A 20,765-nucleotide genomic window follows, 5' to 3' on the forward strand; every position below is an offset into this window, starting at 1 on the left:
GGTTAATTAGCTACCTAACGGAATTATTTGCATGTTGTCTTTAGCATTAAATTGTGCTCGATTACAGGGATTACTTTTGCCTTTATGTCCCTAATGGTTTGCATAGTGATTGACAGAAATATGTATATAATAACTCAGTGGTCAGGGAGTCCAACTCATAACTAACAAACAACTTTCACTGTCAATGAGTGATGATCTACTATATGGCAGAACACCTCCAATGAGATGGAACAGAATGGCTTCCTGGGAAGTTCATCTACTTGTTTAGAAATTTCTTCTTACAACAAGTCTAGATTTCCTTCTTTACAATTTCTAGCTATTATTTCAAATTCTCCCTTCTAGGACTAAGTACATCCAATCCCTTTACAATAGGACAGCCATTAAGACAACTGTCATATCCTCCCTGAATATTTTCTTCTTTAGACAAAAAATCCCCAGCTTTTTTTGACTAATTTTCATATGGCTTAGACTGAAGGCCTTTCACTATACTGGTGGTCTAATTTACCAGTATTTTTTTCTTAAAATGTAGTGACCAGAAGTGAATACATAACTCTTTATGTAGTCTAACCACAGTGGAATATAGGGGTTTTTTACTCTCAAAAACTGAACCTCTCTTAATGTAGTCCAAGACTGTATTATTTTTTCATTTTTTGAATAGTATCATGTCAGAAATGTTGATTTATTGTCACCCGCAGTACACTAAATTTTCAAATATTTTTCTAGACTAACCTCAGTCTGTTCTTTCCTCTCATCTTTGTACTTGTGAAGCTAATTTTTGGAAGTTTAGACTAATACTTTATATCAATCTCTATTAAATTTTCTTATTTAATTTGACCCAACATTCTATTTGGCAAAATTCTGATCTTGTCTCCTAGTCCATTAGTCATGTATCCCCCAACCTATGTGCTCCTTCTCTGTCTTTAGCCAATTCCATATTTAAAAAAAAACTTGAAGCAGAAAAGGTCATTTAGAATTATTACAGACCTCCTTCCAACTTGACATAGAAGCATTAATGACTATTCTTTAATTTTAGAATTCCAAGCAGTTCTAAATACACCTTGTTATATATCATCTAGTCCACAATACTTTACTTCTCTAAAGGAATAGCAAAAGAAACTTTAGGAAGTGCTTAATAAAAACTAGGCAAACTATCTACACCAATGTTTTAGTCTAACAGTTTAGTAACCCTATAAAAAAGGGTCTTAGATTGGTTTAGTAAGTCCTGATCATGAAGCCATGGTAGCTCTTTGTGATCATTGCTTCCTTTTCTATAGGTTAACCAACCATTCCTTTAATTACTAACTAGAAATAAACATAAAGTTCACTGTCCTATAGTTCACACAACTTTCTTTTTTTTTAATTTTGAAAATTTGGCCATTTGCCCTTTTGTGGGCATAACACATAATAATTCTCTTATCTTCATATTCTTTTAAATTTCCTAAGACAAGTTTGGCAATAAAAAAAAATCAGTTAATCAACAACTATTTATTAGGAGTCTACAACATGGAACAACTGGGTGGTGCAGTGGGTAGAGCACCAGCCCTGGAGTCAGGAGGACCTGAATTCGAATTTGACTTCAGTCACTTAATTACTTACCTAGAATGACCTTATTCAAGTCACTTAACCCCATTGTTTAGCAAAAATAAAAAAGACTACAATATGCAAAACACTATACTACTTGTTGAGGATATGGAGAAAAAGTGAAATGCTCCTACCCTCAAAAAGAACCTATCATCATACTTGCCAATTCTCTCACAGTACCTAAAAATGTAGTTCTTTTGGCCATGTGACTTAAATTCACCTATGATGTTGTAAGCTTCTTAGATTTTTTTTTAGGTGTTTTTTTTTGCAAGGCAGATGGGGTTAAGTGGCTTGCCCAAGGCCACACAGCTAGGCAATTATTAAGTGTCTGAGACTGGATTTAAACCCAGGTACTCCTGACTCCAAGGCTGGTGCTTTAACCACTAAGCCACCTAGCCTCCCCAGCTTCTTAGATTTTTAATGTGCATTCATATGTATTATATATAAAGCACTGGACAGAGTACTGAACTTGAAGTTAGGTAGACTAATCTTCCTCAGTTCAAATCTGGTTTCAGATATTAGCTAGGTGACTCTGGGCAAAACTCTTTACCTCAGTTTCCTCATCTGTAAAATGAGCTGGAGAAGAAAATAGCAAACTGCTCCAATACCTTTGCCAAGAAAACCCCAAATTGGGTCATGAAGATTCTGACAAACCTGAAACAATTCAACAATAATTAAAAATTATGTATTATACACATACACATATAAAAATTTGTATCTCTGTGTATTTATTTTTCAAAGACACCTAAAAATAAATATCCCCTTCGAATTCAAGACAACTACTGCCTGAAACGTCAATACCTACTTGCAATTCTAATGGCTTTCCTTTCTATTCTATTCTTATATATGCTATAGCTGGTATTCATTGTGGAAGACCAGATTTCAAACATCCACTTCATAAACAGAGAAATGTGTTTTTGTGCATCTGATACTTAGCAAGGATTTAAGTTTATTTTTAATTTCTTTTTACCTTTGCTGATGTTTCAAACCATCCCACGAAGCCATTGTCCTTGCAGAACTGGTCCATCTTGAGCCCATTGTTGAGGAGCACGTCCTTCCCCTGGTCGCACTTGTTGGCTAACAGAACTGCTGACACTGGTTTGCCATTAGGGAGAGTTAATTTGGAGTCCAAGTCACTTTTCCACTTTGTCACTGCCTCAAAAGTGGCTGGTCTAGTGACATCGAAGACTATAAATGCTCCCATGGCTTCTCGGTAATAGACCCTTGTCATGTTTCCAAATCTTTCTTGACCTGTCAGAAACAAAGTAGAGAGCACATATTTGTAATTTTATTTGAAATATAACTCCTAGGTTGAACCTGTCTTTTGTAGACCAACAACTTTTCATGAAGTCATCTACAGGGGTAGCTAGGTGGTGCAGTGCATAGAGCACAGGCCTTGGAGTCAGAAGGACCTGAGCTCAATTCTGACCTCCACTTAATAATTACCTAACTGTGTGGCCTTGGGCAAGCCACTTAACCCCATTGCTTTGCAAAAAAAGTCATCTACATATCAAATTTAAAAGTATTTTTAAAAATATAAGCTGACTATAAACATCCAATTTGTCTGTTTGTCAACATCAATAAGCTTTTATTAGGCACTACTATATGCTTATCATGGGCAAAAGACTAGTCCTGTCCTCAAAGAGCTTATAGTCTAATGGGGGGAAAATAATCAACTATTTACAAACAGGATATATACAAGGTAAATGATACACTACAGAGAGAGGGACTTTCTTACAAAAGATGAAATTTTAACTAAGATTTAAAGGAATGTCAAGGAAGTTATTAGGTAAAGGTGAAGAGGGAGAGCATTCCAGGTACAGCCAATGAAAATGTAGAGTCTGGGTATGGTGGCATATGAAGAATGGCAATGAGACTCATATCACTGAATCAAACAGTCTACATGAGGAATAATGTGTGAGAATAGCAGGAAGGGAGGAAAGAAAGGGGTTATAAAGGTCTTTTATATTTGGTTCTGAAGATACTAGAAAATAATGTAATTTACTGACTTTGGGGAGGCTGAGAAACATGACACAGTCAACCCTGCATTTTAGGAAGAATTTGACAGCTGAGAAGATGAGATGGTTTGGGATGGAGAAGAGAATTGAAGCAGAGAGACTCCAACCAGTAGGCTATAACAATAATCCAGGTGTGAGGATGTTAAATTCCTGTTGACTAGCTGCTCAGGAAGTGTTAGGTTCCTGCTGGCTAGCCTATCCTTACCCAGGCAAACATTGAAGGGGTGATAGACAAGGGTGACAAGTGAGACAAGTTCTTCTAGTTCTCCAAGATCTCCAAGATCTCTGTTTATTAGACCGAATACAAGTGTTTAAATATCCTCCCCAGTCCCTGGTCCACTCCCACTCCCGTGGCACTCTCCAATCAACCAGTAAAACAAGGCTCTGGTGCTCAAGGACACCAGGTGATGAAAGTTTACAGTACTCCCACATACAATAGTCCCTTACATGAGGAGATGGAAATCTGTACTAGAATATGTGTAAGAGAAGAGCAAGGGGTGTATATTAAGGATGTTTGTAAAGGTAAAAAAGACAGAAGAAAGCCACAGCTTAGAGGTTGGCAGTAAGAATGAAGAGGAAAGGATGACATCTAAATTGGTGTTGGACCTTTAGCTTCATTTTTTAATTTTTATTGTATATGTATAACTATCTTTTATATCTAGCTATATATATATATATATGCTTTTGAATTCACATGATCTACCTAAGATGTTTTAAACTAAGTTTCCAAATCAATGCATAAAATATTAGTAAGTGCCTAGTATATTCAAATCATCATGGTTACATATTATAAGATTTCAAAGAGAGACAAACATATATATATATAAAATCTTTCTTGTATCTATATTTTGGTATCACTCCTAAATCTATCTCATCTCTCATTGATCTCTCATATTTATTTATTATCTCAATCTCTCCATCATCAATCTCTCTCATCTCTATTATCTCTCATTTTTATCTTTTAATTTCCAATATTGATCTTTCATATCTCTCTCTAATATCTCTCATCTCTATTTCTTTTATTATTGATCTCTCATATATGCCTCTTTTATCTCTAATTTTTATTTATCTCCATCACTAATCTTTCATATCTACTCCTTTTCATAGCTATTTATTTCTATTATCTCTCTATATCTCTGTTATGTCCATCTTCAATCTTTCAATCCTCTCTCATATCTCTCTTCATTGCTTGTATCTCTGATCATTCTTATCTCTATTATTTCTTTCTTGTATCATTATCTCTCATATCCATCTCTATTATCTATCTATCCATCCATCCAGCCATACATCCATCTATCTCAGGGAAAGAAGAATTTGTTCTGGAGAAGGGGAAAGGGGATCAAGATTCAGTGTATCTTTGTGATTCAAACTGGACATAAAAAATGAACTCCTGGCTGCTTTTGAATTCACATGATCTACCTAAGATGTTTTAAACTAAGTTTCCAAATCAATGCATAAAATATTAGTAAGTGCCTAGTATATTCAAATCATCATGGTTACATATTATAAGATTTCAAAGAGAGACAAACATTAAAAATTATCTTGTACTGCCTCCTCATGTTAAAAATGTTGAGCTTGCTTGACAATGTTCCAACCAAGGCCATCCAGGAAGCATTAGCAGAATGGGATTCTAAAACTGTGGCTCCAAATGCAGTTACCTTTCCATAACACCATGCTATTTACTACCTATTGGATTAAGGGTTGGATCTCCATAATTTGTCCCATAACTAAAGACAGAAATCTGAGAGATCTAGTAAAGTGTGAAGAAGGCCTACTAGTCATCTATTATTTGTGTATGATTTTATGTCCCTGCTATGTACCTTTGCATAGATGACTCCCTCGATCCTAGAAATCACCCCTTCTTCATCTCTGCCTATTAGATTTCCTAGCTTCCATCAAAGAATAGCATATGGGTCATCCCCTATACAAAGACTCTTCTTGATGATGTCATTATCTCAAGCTCACTTTGTTTTGTGTTAGTGTATTAACTTTTCTATATACATTCTATGCCTCCCAGAAGAATGAATCAAGAAACTTATTTAGTACCTTCTATGAATGTACCATATACTTGTAGGACTCCTTGAATATAAAAGACCATTTCATCATTTTGTCTTTAAAACCTCAATTCTGTCGTTTCAACATTTTGTCTCTATAATCTCAGTTTTGTCATCTCATCATTTCATCTCTATATCCTCAATTTTGTCATTTCACGATTTTGTCTCTCTACCCTCCATTTTGTTGCTTGTCCACTGTTTTCAGTTGTATCTGACTCATTGTGAGTGATTCAATTTTGGGTTTTCTTGGAATAGATACTGGCAAGGGTTTGCCATTTCTTCTTCCAGTTCATTTTACAAATGAGAAAACTGAGGCAAATAGGACTAAGTAATTTGCCCAGGATCACCCAACAAGTAAATGTGTAAGGCTAGATTTGTACTCAGAAAGATGGGTCTCCCTTACTCCAGGACAAGACCTGTGCCACCTAACTGCCCACTACACTCTCAGCACCTAACCACCCTGTACACAGTAGGTAAATAATAAATGCATACAAAATATGATGAACTGAAGGATACACAATATGTTAACATACTACAGTTAACAAGGCAGTATGTTTCAAAATGTTATACTCAGAGAACGGAATTGTGAGGCATGACCCTAAAGGAGCCACCTATGTCAAGGCCAGTAATAAAAAAATAATATTTTTTAATGTGATCAGTCAATGACATGAGGTGTGTGGAGGCAGGTAAAAGGAGAGGAATTCATTTATATAATGCATAACTCCCCAAATGAACTTCTACCTTTTCTAAATTAGATTGAGGGCTGTCTTTGTTTTTGTGTGTGTTTGTGTGTGTGTGTGTGTGTGTGTGTGTGTGTGTGTGAGAGAGAGAGAGAGAGAGAGAGAGAGAGAGAGAGAGAGAGAGAGTATTAAAGCACACACTGGTTTTCTTTGATAAAGCTCATTGTGGTTGTGACATTTCAGGAAAAACATTCAGTCACTCAGAACTCTAATTGCTTCTGGGCTTTTTAATAGTCTTATGATCTCTTTCCGTGAACTAATCAGTTGAAGGGCTAAGTCATGTGTTAGTCAATAAGCTCCTTGTGAGGAGGTTTTCCACTTCAGAGTAAGGTGGCCTTTGAGAAGAAAGATTATGTTTCATAGTCTAAGTTTTAGAACTTATCTTTTTCAGACAGTGAGAATCAAGTGCACATCTTATGCTCATGTACATGCAGGAAAAAAATGTGGGAGGAGGGAGAGTACCACTTTTAGGGGGCAAAATTGATTGTTGAATATTGAGGTCACTTTGTCTTTCAGCAAAGAAGCTACACTGAGACCCCAGAGATCAGGGATTCTCAAACTTGACATCATGGGTTTAGAATACAAAATGATCCCAGAGGTCATCTAACCCATCCTGGCATTTTTACATTTGAGCAAACCAAGGCTCAGGTGAAGGGACTGGCCCAAGGTCAAAGAACTAACAAGCAGAAGCAGAACCAAGGACTTTTGAACTCAGGTGAACAGTCTGTTTTACATTGCATTCTACTTTGTCCTTTCTTCCATCATTTCAATTCAACAATTCAGTCAGTCAATAAACATTTATTAATTAGCATCCTAGCATCATTATGTGCAAGATATGATTCTACATTCTGATATGGAAAAATGAAAAAAAAATCACCACTCGCAAAGAGCTTCTATTGGATTTTATCTGAAAAATTAAGTTAATATAAAAAGGACAATGTGGACCTAATTTGCCATTCATTTTTTATGTGTAGGTAAAGATTTGAAGTGAATTATGATCATTATTTGAGAGAAGAGGGTCCAACATAGAAAGAGTTAAAAAAGAAGATACAGGGATCTTTACTATACACTAGATATCCTTACTGATTATCAAAATCATTGTAAAATAGTCCAGTCTTCACCCTTGTAGACAAAATCCATATCTATGTCTACATGGGCCATGAATAAATGACCACACAACAAAAACATTTATTGCCTTCAGATTTTGTTTCATGAAGATAAAGTTTTTAATTATAAAATATATTTTAAAGAGTATATGCTTTTTAAAATGGTGGATTTACTCTTATTTCTCTTCATTCTTTTTGTATGTCAAGCATATAAACCAATCTATAGCAAGAATGCAAGTTAAAATCCTAATTTTTTAAAAGAATTTAATTTGTCATTTTTTAATTAGATGATGAAGTTGTTTTGACAATTTATAACTGTGTTTTAAAATGCTTTGTTATATTTTATCAAGGTGTCTATAAAATACTTTATTGATTAATGCCTATTAAATCATAAAAATGGCGAAAGTGCCACATGTTCCAAAGAATTTGCAAAGAATTAGAAATTGAGGGGATGCCCATCAACTGGGGAATGGCTGAACAAATTGTAGTATATGAATGTGATGGAACACTATTGTTCTATAAAAAATCATGAGCAGTCAGATTCTAGAGAAGCATGGAACAAATTACAGGAACTGATGCTGAGTGAAGGGAACAGAACCAAGAAAATATTATACGCATTAACAATAACATTGTGAGTTGCTCAATCTTGATGAATATAGCTCCACATTCAGCGAGAGCTAGGATAACCTTAGGAGACCAGTTATGGACAATGCAGTCCTCATCCAGAGGAAGAAAAAATGAAACAAAATAAAACCAAAACCCTATAGAATATGAATAAACACTACATTTACTTTTTCAAAAATTTCTCTTATGTATTTCTTTTCAATCTCATAGTTTCTTCTTTTCCCCTTAATCCTAATTCCTCATACCAAAAATGTCTAATCCGTAAACATGTTAAACACAAATGTTTATATTCAATATTCACCTGGCTGTTTGCCACTGAGTGGAAGGGGGTAGGAAGGGAGGGTCTAAGGAAATTATGGAACTTACAAATATGCATACGCATGTGGATGAATGGGAGCAAACTTTCATAACAAGTTAACTGGAAAAAAATAAAATATAGATTTTAAAATAATAAAAAAATAATATCTATTCCATTGAGAAAGGATTCTCCTCTTTATCATCATCCTTCTTCCATTCTAAAGACCCCAGAGAGTTGTGATTTTTTTCAAAAGGTACGTGCCATGGGGCGGCTAGGTTGGCGTAGTGGATAAAGCACCAGCCTTGGAGTCAGGAGTACCTGGGTTCAAATCCAGTCTCAGACATTTAATAATTGCCTAGCTGTGTGGCCTTGGGCAAGCCACTTAACCCCATTTGCCTTGCAAAAAAAAAACCTAAAAAAGAAAAAAGAAGGTACGTGCCTAATTAGTGACAAAAAAGTGAAATTAGAATTCTGGGTTCTATATGTCTGTTCCTAATTCAGATTTCTAAACTACTAAAATCTTTAGAACCTTTCCTAAACTTACAATTTTTCTTAATGGCATAATAATTTTGAGCGATTAATAGGGGATATATGGTCTGTATTCTTATAGTTTTATTCTAATATCAGAAAACATTCTTTTCTATGAATATAATCTGGACATGACATTAGCTGTGAACTTTACTATTTTAGAGACATCTAGTATGTTTGTGAAAATGACAAATACTGAATAGAAAAAGCAGAAGAGGTAGGAAAATGATGGGGTCATGATAAAATGAGCAAAGAACTAAGAATGAGGAGTAATGGGGGTCAAAGACAGTCCCTGACCCTTCTTAGCTGTGTGATCAAGGAGTGTCATTTAGAAGGCACATTTTGTAAACTATAAAGTGTCATAGAAAATGTGAGTCATTCTTTAAGTTGGAATCATATAGACAACATGGTATGGGATGCTAGCCTTGAATTTAGAAAGGCCTGGGTTCAAATCCCACCCCAGAGCCTGACTAGTCCTTTTACCACAAGGTTATTATTTAATCTCTGACCCTCATCTTACTCATCTATATAATAATATCTCCAGGACTACCCCATAGGTTTTTACAAGGCTCATATGAGATAAGACACTTTCAAAGCTATGAAGTATCATAATGAATATCAGTTATTATATTGAGACCTGAGAGATACCCTAGAATAATGGATAAAGGAAAGACTTGGGTTCAAATCTAGCCTTAGACATATATGAGCTATGTGACAGTGGATTAGTCATTTATGTTCACCCTCAGGCAATTTTCTGAGAGTTTAAAGTGACTAGTTACATGGCTATAGAAAGTATTTCCTCATCTACACTGTCAAAAATCAAAGATACTGAACAAAAATAATATAAGAAATTGTCCAATGCAATTGTGAGCTCCCTAAGGGCAAAGATTATTTTTTACCTCTTTTATTTTTAATGTTTAATCTCTTAATATCTATTGATGATAAATATAAAATAAATAAATTTAATAATAAAAACTTTAATATTTTTAATCCCTGGTACAGAGCAAACAAAATGCTCATTGTTCAACTGACTCTCCCTATTTTATAGAAATTGAATTCCAGAAAAGGAAAACAATAAAAATAATAATAATGGTTGACATTTCTGCAGTATCTAGAGTTTCCAAAGTAGTTTCCAATATATCATTTCAATGATCTATGTTCCTAAAGTTTGCTAATGGTTCAACTGGATTTGGAAATCAAAAACTCTAACCCCTTAGCTCAGGGTTCTTTCCACTGCACCATTTTGCTTTGTGAAATTTGGGTTGACTTAGCTATTAAGAATGGCTAGCATGGGTTAATTATATAGATAAATTTAGGTGTGCATCAAAGGTGAAGCTGACAAGTGGCTATCCAGCCAGATAAAACAGACCATGCACCAACAGTACAACTGGACTTTATCATAGGAAAGGGGTGGACACCAGGAACACAGTACTCTCTTTTTCACGTACAGTAAGTAGTGGGATATAAGGAAACACATTTGGCTTTCACAGTGACTGGGTTCACCCCCCTGCCTCCAGTGCTTACTACCTGTGAAACCTTGGGGAAAAAAAATCATTCAACCCCTCTGGACCACAGTTCCCTCAGTTGCAAAATGAGGTTAGACTATGGTCTCTCAAGTCTCTTCTAGCACCAGATCTGTGATCCTCTAACCCAACAAATAGTCTTGTAACAAAGAGAAACAAGGAGACAGAAGGACTGGAATGGGGTGCTTGAGGACAGGGTTTGAGTCCCTGTCCTAGCTCTGCCTGCTATTGGGTGAGTCATTTAATTTCTCTGAGCCTTTATTTCTTCATGCTGGCTTTAAAATGCTGGGTGACAAGCCCTTGTATTATGGAAAAGGATTATTGTGAGGGAAATACTTTATTGTGAGATATCTTGGAACAAGATTCACTGAATTAAAGGAGGGCCACCGGGATCCCTCTATTACACCCCCAAAAAAATCATCAAAGGATCCTAGGTGCCAATAATCAATAAGTATAAAAAGTAAGGATGCAAATAAAGGCAAAATTAAATAGTTTTTAAAGTGTAGTGAAAAGCTGAGATGCCATTAATAATAGTAGATTTTAAAAAAAAGTTTCAGTATGTATCAGAGATTTTAAAGTGAATTTTAACACAAAGTTGGGAATTTTCATTTATAGTAATCTTAAAAACCTATTAATTATATGTCAGATTTAAAATTTTAAAAGATTTTAAATAGATAAAGATATACCTTTTTAGCTTAAAATAACTTAGGGGTGGCATAAGTAGACAGAACTTAGGGAGGCCTAGATTCAAAACTCCATCTCTTACATTTCCTAGCTACATGAACTTGGAAAAGTCATGTGATTTTTCTGTACCTTAAGAAACTCCTCTATTAAATAACAGATGGATAGCAATCTAGTTCTGAATTGTTATATGGCTGTAAAATTTGATCATTATGAATATTATCCTGGAACAGAATTCACTGTATTAGAGGAGATCCATTGGGATCCCTATATCCCCCCAAATCATCAAAGGATCCTATGTTAATAATCAACAAGCCAGGTATCATGATGAGCAGTGGAGATACAAAAACAAAGTTAAATAAATAGTTTAAGATGGGTAATAACTTTCTGGAGTTTCCAAAAAACTGATAAAATCACAGACATTAGTATAATTTAAGATTATTTATTCAACAAACATTTATTATATATCAAGTATGTACGAGTCACTGAGCTAAGTATTAGAAATATAAAAGCAAAAACCAAATCATCCCTAACTTTGGGGAGCTTACAATATCTTAGGAGAAAATAATACATATTTTTAAAAATTAAATACAAGACATAAACATGGAAATGGAAAAGTTTTTTAAAAATAAAATTGGCCTTATTTCATTGTTCTGACATACTAAAGCAATGGAATTTTAGACAGAAACTGACCTAGATTTCTCCAGTCTGATCTATGTGTAGTGATTACTCTGTTCTTTGGAGGGTAGGGAGGAGGTAGTTTAGAGATTTGGATAAATTTCCAACAAAAGGAGACTGATAAAAGACAGTTGGAGAGGAAGGAAGAAAAACCAGGACAAAAATAAAAATCCCAAGGAAGAGAGCTAGTTTATGAGAAGGGTGTGGGACATGTCAAGAAGGATGAGGTCAGAGAAAAGATCATCAGATCTGGCAATTAAAAGATCTCTGGTAACTTTGGAAAGAGCAGTTTCTGTTGAATGATGAGGTTGGAAACCAGAATGTGAAGGTGTTGATAGGTGAGTGGGAGGTGAGAAAATTAACATTGACTATAGAAATATTTTTCTAGGACTTGTTCTGTGAAAGAAAAGAAAGATGTAAGATAATAGCTCCCAGAAATGGTAGGGTCCAGTGAAGATTTGTTAAGGATGGTTGTTAGCAGTAGGAAGGAGATAGGGAATAAGGAGAGACTGAAAATTAGGAATCAGTAAATGAAGGGGTTAGTTTTCAGAGGAAATGGGACCAAAGGGAAGGTTTAAAAGGAAGAGACCATTTCTTTCTCTGGGAAGAGAGGAAAGGAGATGAGGGAAGGAATTTTTAAGAGACAGACGATTCCATTTGAGGGCCTTCTGTTCCAGGGGGAATGGAGGAGAAAGTCAATCAATCAAGGAAGAATAGAGAGGATTTGACACAGAGCACTGAGCACCTAACTAGATTTACCTAAATTTGATCTGGACCCAGTCAGTATAGAAATAAAAATGGCAATAAAAATAATAAAATAATAAACATACTAATATTTCATATTTATATAACACTTTCAGGGTTTTTCAGTATGTAGATCAAATGAGATAAGTGAAATGCTTTGAAAACTTTAAAATGCTATATAAATTTGAGCTCTTTATTTTTATGTTAATTGCTTTTATTTTTATTGCTATTATTATCTCCACTTTAAAGACAGGTCTTGGAAAGTTTAAGTATTTTGTCCAGGGTCACAAAGGTAGCAATTATCCAAGGTAGGATTCAAATTCAGAGCTTCCACTTACTACCTAGACAATGCCTGAGACAATTATGGGGTTTCTTCAAAAGATATTCTGCAGCACATGTGTTGGAACATGAGTAGGTGAACAGCAGGAATAATCTCAAATTATGGTTTGTAAAGAAATAATATTTAAGAGGATGGTATAAAATTGAACTGGTTGACTCTGTAAGGTTGAGACTGAAACCACAGGAGAGGGTGGGTTATGGTAGGGGCAAAACAGGGAGGATTGGGGAGAAGAGAGGCTTAAAAGAGGTTTGGCAGACAGAGATAGAAGGTTAAGAGGCTATGACAGATAAGCTAGAAGAATTACAAAGGTATTGCTAGCCAAATATATGGTCTCATTTATGTTATACAATATACATCTATATGTAATTTGTACGTAATTATATAAATCTAATATATCTTATTCATGGTTGTTTGCATGTTGTCTTCCACATTAAACTGTGAACTTTGGGGGGAGAAGGATGTTGTTTTTGCCTTTCTCTGAATCCCTATGCATAACATAACTGCCTAGACCATAGCAATAGGCACTTCACTGCTAGACGACAATGATTATAGTGATGATGAAGGCCAACATCTGAGGCTGGTTCAGAGTAAATAAAATATGAAACTGGAATGATAAGGTTTATGTAAGGCAATAGGGTTATGTGACTTGCCAAAGGTCATGCAGCTAAGTAAGCATTAAGTGTCTGAGGTAAGATTTGAACTCATTTCCTCCTGACTTCAGGGCCAGTGTTCTATCCACTACACTATCTAGCTGCCCCTAAAATATTTCATTACATATTTGAGGTAACAAGTCCATGTGCCTTGCTTAAAAAAAAAAGTTTATAAACAATATCAAGAAGTTTATATTACAATCCAATCCAATGGAGGTACTTTCCAGTGGCTTTCCAGGTATAATTTTGGTTTATAGTTTTCTTGGATAGGACTTTACTTATGATTTCATTAATAGAGGAAATCCCTTCTTCCACAATGTGGAATTTCATTTACCAATGGAAATAAATAAGTTCTCTGAAACTTTGTCTCAGATTGCTGCTAAGGACACTATGAAGTTGAGTGACTTGTCCACAGTCACAAAGTCATAGGTGGCTGCACTTCCAAATCTGCCAGACTCCAAGGCTTGCTCTCAAGTCATTACAAGTTGCTTAAATAATTCTCTAACCAATAAAAATTGGCAAATCATCAACCTAAAGTTTTCTATTGAGGTTATAGAATTAGAGCTGTAAGCTTACCTCAGACATCATCTGGTCCAATTCCATTATTGTACAGAAGTGGAAATTGAGGCCAAAGGGATTAAGTTATATATTCAAATTCACAATTAAGTGGCTAAGCCAAAATTCAAACTTCTCTGACTTCAAAGTCATCATTCTTTCTGCTGTAACAATGTTAGTAATTGGTTTCAGCTCTCAGACTACAGATTTCTGTCTCACTGGGAATTTAAAGATGAGCGTCAATAGACCTGTTCAAACCAAGTGCCTTTAAACAATTATGTACAGTATTTCTTTCTCAAAATGCCAACACATAAATAAGGTAAATTATTCTCTACTACTTTAAAATATTATGTATTATATATATTTATATATAATAAATATTATATATATATGTATATATATATATATATATATATATATACACACCTTCTAAGAATGAACTTTCCATCCCCTCATAGGCTGTGAAAATGCATTTGTATTAGACTACAAGATGAAGTAGGTTCATTTTAAACCATGAGAAAGTATTTCATGTAGAAAAAATACAGAGTCTGACAGGACTGGTGACTAAATCATTTTGATTCATGTTGAATATTTTTTAATTGCTCAAACTCTCGAGTGTTTTATCACAGTCTACATTCAGCTGAGGAGGATCCTGAGAAGTAAATCAACTTCTTCATTACTTTTCAGGAAAGGGAGGTAATAGGCAAAGTTTACAAGATAATTAAATGGTGAATCCAAATGTGAACAACGAAGAGGAAGGCAGATACAGGCTGTCATCTGTTCAGATAGATACAGGCTACTGCTGTCATTGCTGACATCTTATCATTCATTCCATAAGATTTTTTCCTCCCTAATCACAGTATTTTCTTAGTTCTACTTTTATATCTGATATCTTCTATCAGTCCCTTACCTGGGGGTAAGCCCTCAGTTCTTTTTTCACTGTATAAATTCCCAATGAGGTCTTATCACCATAATTCTTTCTATTATCAACTCTAAGGAGCCATCCCCAGTCAACCTGACCTATTTCTTGCCACAGGATGCAGATGGTTCTGGAGGAGAAAATGAGGCTAGTGACTTTGAGCACCTTCCCTCACTTAAACCCAATTCATTCCCAAGTCATAGCATCACCTTCTTGATGTCATAGTCCTCTATGAAAACAAAGGACAAACAGTAATATTAGCTCTGTAACTCTAAAGCTCCACCTCTGCCCTGCTTCTCCTTGGATGGGGTTCTCTACTTTCAAATTCTACAAGATCTCTGCTGGGATGTCTATATCATCATCTCAAACTCAGCCTGTCCTCCTGGTCTCCCTGAAGCCCTTCTAACTTTCTCATTTCTGTCATTGGCATCAGTATTATTTCTTGCCAAAGTGAGAGCACTTCATCTCTTCCTTTCATCCAATGTTACCAAATCTTTGTATTAAACAAGTAATGGAAGAAGGTGTTAAACTTAGATTTTTCTAATTCTAAGAGAAGAGCTATAGCAAGTTTCAACATTCTTGTGGTAAGTCCTCATGATTTTTCATCAATATTTATTAATGTTGCCAGACACTTGCAATACAAAGACAAAAATGAGAGGGAAATGGCATTTAACAAACTGTGATTGTTGTGGAGTCTTTTCAGTTGTGTCTGAGTTTTTGTGATCCCATTTGGATTTTCTTGGCAAAGATACTGCTTTGCCATTTCCTTCTCCAGCTCATTTTGGGGTTTTTTTGTTTGCAAAACATTGGGATTGAATGACTTTGCCAGGGTCAAACAGCTAGGTAATTATTAAGTGTCTGAGCCCAGATTTGAACTCAGGTCCTCCTGACTCTAGGATTAGTGCTCTATCCACTGTGCCACCTACTTATCCCAGGAAAATTCCATCTCATTTTATAGACTAGGAAACTGAGACAAATAGGGTTAAGTGACTTGCCCAGGGTCACACACCTATATAAGTATCTGAGGTCAGATTTGAACCTAGGATCATGAACCTTTTGATTCCAAGCCCTGAGCTCTACCCACTTTGTCACCTAGCTGTTTTATTTACATATGGATAATTATATTTAGATATAGGATGATTTTGAAGGTAGAACAATAGTAACTCTCTTTATGTAACTTTTCTAATTTTTCCAGTGTTTTACTACAGCCTACATTCAATTAAGACGGTTCCTGGAAATCAACATTTTTTTTTCAGGAAAGGGGGATAAAAGGCAAGATTTACAAGATAATTGAAACCAATAAGCAAACTCAAATGCAAAGAAGAGAAGATCCTGAAAGATAGGAATTCATCAATGAATGAAAATCCAAACACCATTTTTTTTGAGAAATAGAAAGTTCAATTTAACTGGGCTGTAGTGTACATATAAGGGAGTAAAGAAAAATAAGAAGGTTGGAAAGAGCCAGATTGCAAAAGACTATAAATGCCAAATGAGCTTATAGTTGATTCCAGAGGCAATAGGTGCCCCTGTGATTATCACATTTAGACATTGTGTGTTTAGACTTGCAACAGGTGAGTGGCAATGAGAGAGTACCTGAACTGGGGTGCTGATTGTGTTTGTGGAGTGCAGGGAGCAGATGAAAGAGGTACTGGGGAGAAGGACATGAGAAGGCTTAGTACCTGGCAGGATGTTGGGGCTAAGTGAGAAGGAGGAATGGAGACAAACTGAGATTGTGAACTTGGCCAAAAAGAATGGCAAACAGGGACTATAGAAGTGGGATGAGTTTGTAGGACTGTTTGGAGGCTGAAACATCTACTTCACAAAGAACATGAAATGAGCAATAGACTCATGGTGATGAGAAAAGAGAATTCAGGAGAGAGACCTTGAATCTGGTCTGCTGGCTTCATTGTATCCTATATACCTCTACTAAAAGAAAGCTTCCTTAACCATTCACACAATGAAGCTGCTCCCTCTTAGCATACATCAGTAAGAGTAATTCAATTGTACTCAGCAACTATGGCTACAAAGCAGAATTTCTCACTTACTGTGCAATCCTGACCCATGAATTTTGTGTCTTAATCTTCTCTTTTACTCACTAATCAAAAAAAAAAATTCTATTCTGAAAAAGTGTGATTGTGTGCAGTCTCTTTTGATCTGTTCTAATGAAAAAATACCCTGGAATGAGAATCAGCAGACTTGGATTCTAATCCTGGCTCTGATCCACAACTTCCAGTCACACTGTACCACTGCTTCCTCATCTGGAAAATAGTAAGATGCAACCATAGGGTGTCTGTCTAAGCTATATTGCCTGGCTCCAAGTTGAAGGTGTTCAGCTCCTTAGGGAAGTATCCCTGTCCATCTCATTCTCTCAAGAATTTAATAAGCAGACATTTTAAAAAGATCTTTTAAAAAGATGATTTAAATTTTTTTAAATATTAAAAATATAAGGAATATTTCATGCGTAGCCTTTGAAATAAGGAATGAGGAAGGAGATTAGAATTAGACAATTTCATCAGATAATTAGATTTAAACTATGGTTTTAGAACAGCAGTCCTTACACATATACCCCATCTTTCCTGATGTTCCCATATTGTCCAAAGAAGATGCAAGAAAATGATAATAATCATGCTTAAGTTTAACTTTAATGTCTTCACAATATTTTTCTCAAACATATAAAATAGTACAACTTTTATAAAAGTTGAAAACATCAAGGCTCAGAGAAGTTATCTAACTTTCCCATAGCTTACAGTTCACAAAACTTGAATCCTATAGTCCTGATTCTTTCCACTACATAGTTTCTCTATAGGAGATTAATTAGTTTCTAGCTGCAAAGCCCTTTTGATGATAATTTGATCTGAGTCAACAAGCATTTTTTAAGTCCATCTTTGAGTCTTCTGGCTATGTCTGATGCTCACAGATTAGCAGCTCCAGCTGTCACTACCACCAAGTAACTGAGCAGAATGGAATATGATGAAATTTATTAGGGATGAATAAAATTAATGTCTCACCATTTGGTTTAAAAAATCAAGGAACTAGCCAGATGTTTAAATGAAAAATATGTTGTGGACCAAGTGAAGTTAAAGTTCAATATTAATCAATAATGTGAGTGGCAGCCAAAAAAGCAAATGAAATTTGGGGCTACATTAATAAAAGTATTTGTTCAGTTGTTTCAATTATGTCTGACTCTTCATGATTCCATTTGGGGTTTTCTTTGGATCCCCAAGCCTGAGGTTGTACATAATGATACTTACTTAAATACTTAATAATAAATTTTCATGAACTGAATGATTGGTCCAATAAGCCAAAATTAGAAACTGGAAACTGCAAATTTAGGTTTAAGTGAAGGAAAAGCTTCCTAATAAATAGAACACTCCTCAGTAGGAATGAGCTACATCAGGAGCTATCTTAGTGAAGGGCATCAGGTGAAGACCATGTCTTGTGTGAGTTAATGGTTACTGAGGTTCCTTCCAGCTCTGATACTCTGAATCTAAAAAGTCTTTTCACTATGGCCCTTTCACCAAATTATCATGCTGGTTCTCATGTCTTCAGTTAAAAGGGGGAGCTTTTCTATTTAACTAAATGCAACTGATTCTAGCCAACGGTTTAATATTACCATTAGAAACCATTATCTGAAATAATATAGTTCTTGTTAAACTATTTTTTTATGCAGGATACAAAGGATGAGAACTTCTAATAGAAATCAGGATAGTTGGCTGTATTCGAAATTCATCTGAAAGATACTAATCAGTCTCATTCTCTGTGTAGGGAAAAGGGGAGGGACAGAAGCTGGGATTTCATCAGTGTGAGATGTTCTTGGTGAGGAAACTCCCTCTATAAAAGCAGATCAGAAAGTTGCTCTTAGAGAGTCATCCTCAGCACCTGTTGAACCTAGGTGTTTCCATCATCTAAGATGTATCTACTATGAACTATCCACTATGATCAGTCACAACTGATCATATGAGTCACAGGAAAAAAAAATGATAATCTAAAGTCACAGAAAAATCATTACTTAAAGAAGGACCAGAAAGTAACTCAGTATATCAAAATTGATTCTGTGGGCCCATTATACCTTATTTCTACAAAATCACAGAATCTTCAAATTCTTTATATAAGAACTTTAATAAGTCATGGCTATAATCTACAATATCCCTTCCTCCCCCAGTGGTGGGATACTCATTAATCCTCTCCAACATTCCACAGTCCAATCTATTCCATTTTTGGATAACTCTCATTTTTAGGAAATGTCTTCTTATGCTGACCTAAGAGCAACTTCCCTGTAATTATCAATCACCATTATTGAAAATGTGTTATATTATATACTTAAGTAGTTTACCTACTCCCTTTATATGGAAATAAGCTGTATTCTCTACTCCAGATAGCTATGTCCTAGTTTTCATAGCCTCCAGAGTACTAAATCCAACATTGGGTAAACAGTAAGAATCCTTCATTGATTGAAATAAAGTTAGATAGGGGAACTCCTTGCCATGCCACTCTGATCATGAAAATTGCCTCCTGGCTGATACACAAACAAAGCATTACATCTCTCAGCTCTAGACATTTTCTCTTGTTGTCTCCCAGGTCTGGAATGCTCCCTCTCCTCATCTCTGGCTACAAGCTTCCCTGCTTCTTTCAAGTCCCAATTAAAATTTCATCTTCTAGAGCAGGTGTGGGCCCATATAATCATTTGGTTTGGTACTGCCATGGCAACCAGACACAGATTAAAATCAATAAATCTAGGAATTTTTAGGGGTGAATTAATTAAATGTTTGATCAAATATAATAGCCTAATTTTTAAGTTGAGAATTTTGTGTGATCCAAAAATGATATTATAAATATCCAAATGGCCCTTGGCAGAGAAAAGGTTCTTCATCCCTGTACTTCAGGAAGCCTTTCCCAATCTCTTTTAATTCAAGTGCATTCTCTCTTATTTTCTATTTATCATATATATATATATATATATATACATAAGTTTATTTATTTATTTGTTTCTTTGTTTGTTTGTCTGTTTAATTTCTTGTTTGCTGTTTGCCCCTGCTAGATTGCAAGTTCCTTGAATGGCCTTTTGTCTCTTATTGTATCCTTAATACTTAGAACGGTTGTTTGTCCTTCATTCTCAAAGAAGAAGACCATGATATCAGAAAGGTGATGTCATGACATATGAATTGAATTTGAGTGATTGGATGTTGTGCAAAGTCACCTGCATCACTTTCTTCTCCAGAGCCATCTGGGTCTACTTTCCAGATATGAATCAGAACAACTGAATATGGCCTTAGATGCGAGGCAATCAGAATTAAATGACTTGCCCAAGCTAGTGTCAAATGTCTGAGGCAGGCTTTGAACCAGACCCTCATAACTCCAGGGCTGCTTTTCTATCCATTGTACCAACTAGCTGCCCCTAGCTGGCATCTAAAAATATTTATTGATTTATTGAATTAACAAACAAATAAATGAATGAATGGATGGATGGATGCACAATTGAATGAATGAATGAATGAATGCATACTAGACCAGTAATAAGAGGGGACCTGGTTTTGAATTTCACTTTAACTCTTACTAGCAATCTGGCTATAGCTATACTTCCCATACTGATCATCTCCCATTTCCTCCTACCTTCTGGCTTCCCTGGTTTTCTTCTTGTCTCAACTAAAACTCAGAGACATTGTAAGAATCAAATTTAATTGAAAATTTTAATTCCTAAAAGTCTGAGACATAGTAGATATTAACAA

General features: G+C 35.3%; 1 protein-coding gene across 1 annotated transcript in view; it reads right to left on the reverse strand.

Annotated features, from left to right (window-relative positions):
* The window catches only part of RAB38 (RAB38, member RAS oncogene family), a 58,287-nt gene that overhangs the window by 26,634 nt on the left and 10,888 nt on the right, over positions 1 to 20,765 (reverse strand). Inside the window, exon 2 of the mRNA XM_074217072.1 lies at positions 2,552 to 2,832. Within this exon, the coding sequence (XP_074073173.1) occupies positions 2,552 to 2,832 (281 nt within the window). The remainder of the gene's footprint in view (positions 1 to 2,551; positions 2,833 to 20,765) is intronic.

The sequence above is a fragment of the Macrotis lagotis genome, chromosome 1 (assembly GCF_037893015.1).
Source record: "Macrotis lagotis isolate mMagLag1 chromosome 1, bilby.v1.9.chrom.fasta, whole genome shotgun sequence".
Taxonomy (NCBI): domain Eukaryota; kingdom Metazoa; phylum Chordata; class Mammalia; order Peramelemorphia; family Peramelidae; genus Macrotis; species Macrotis lagotis.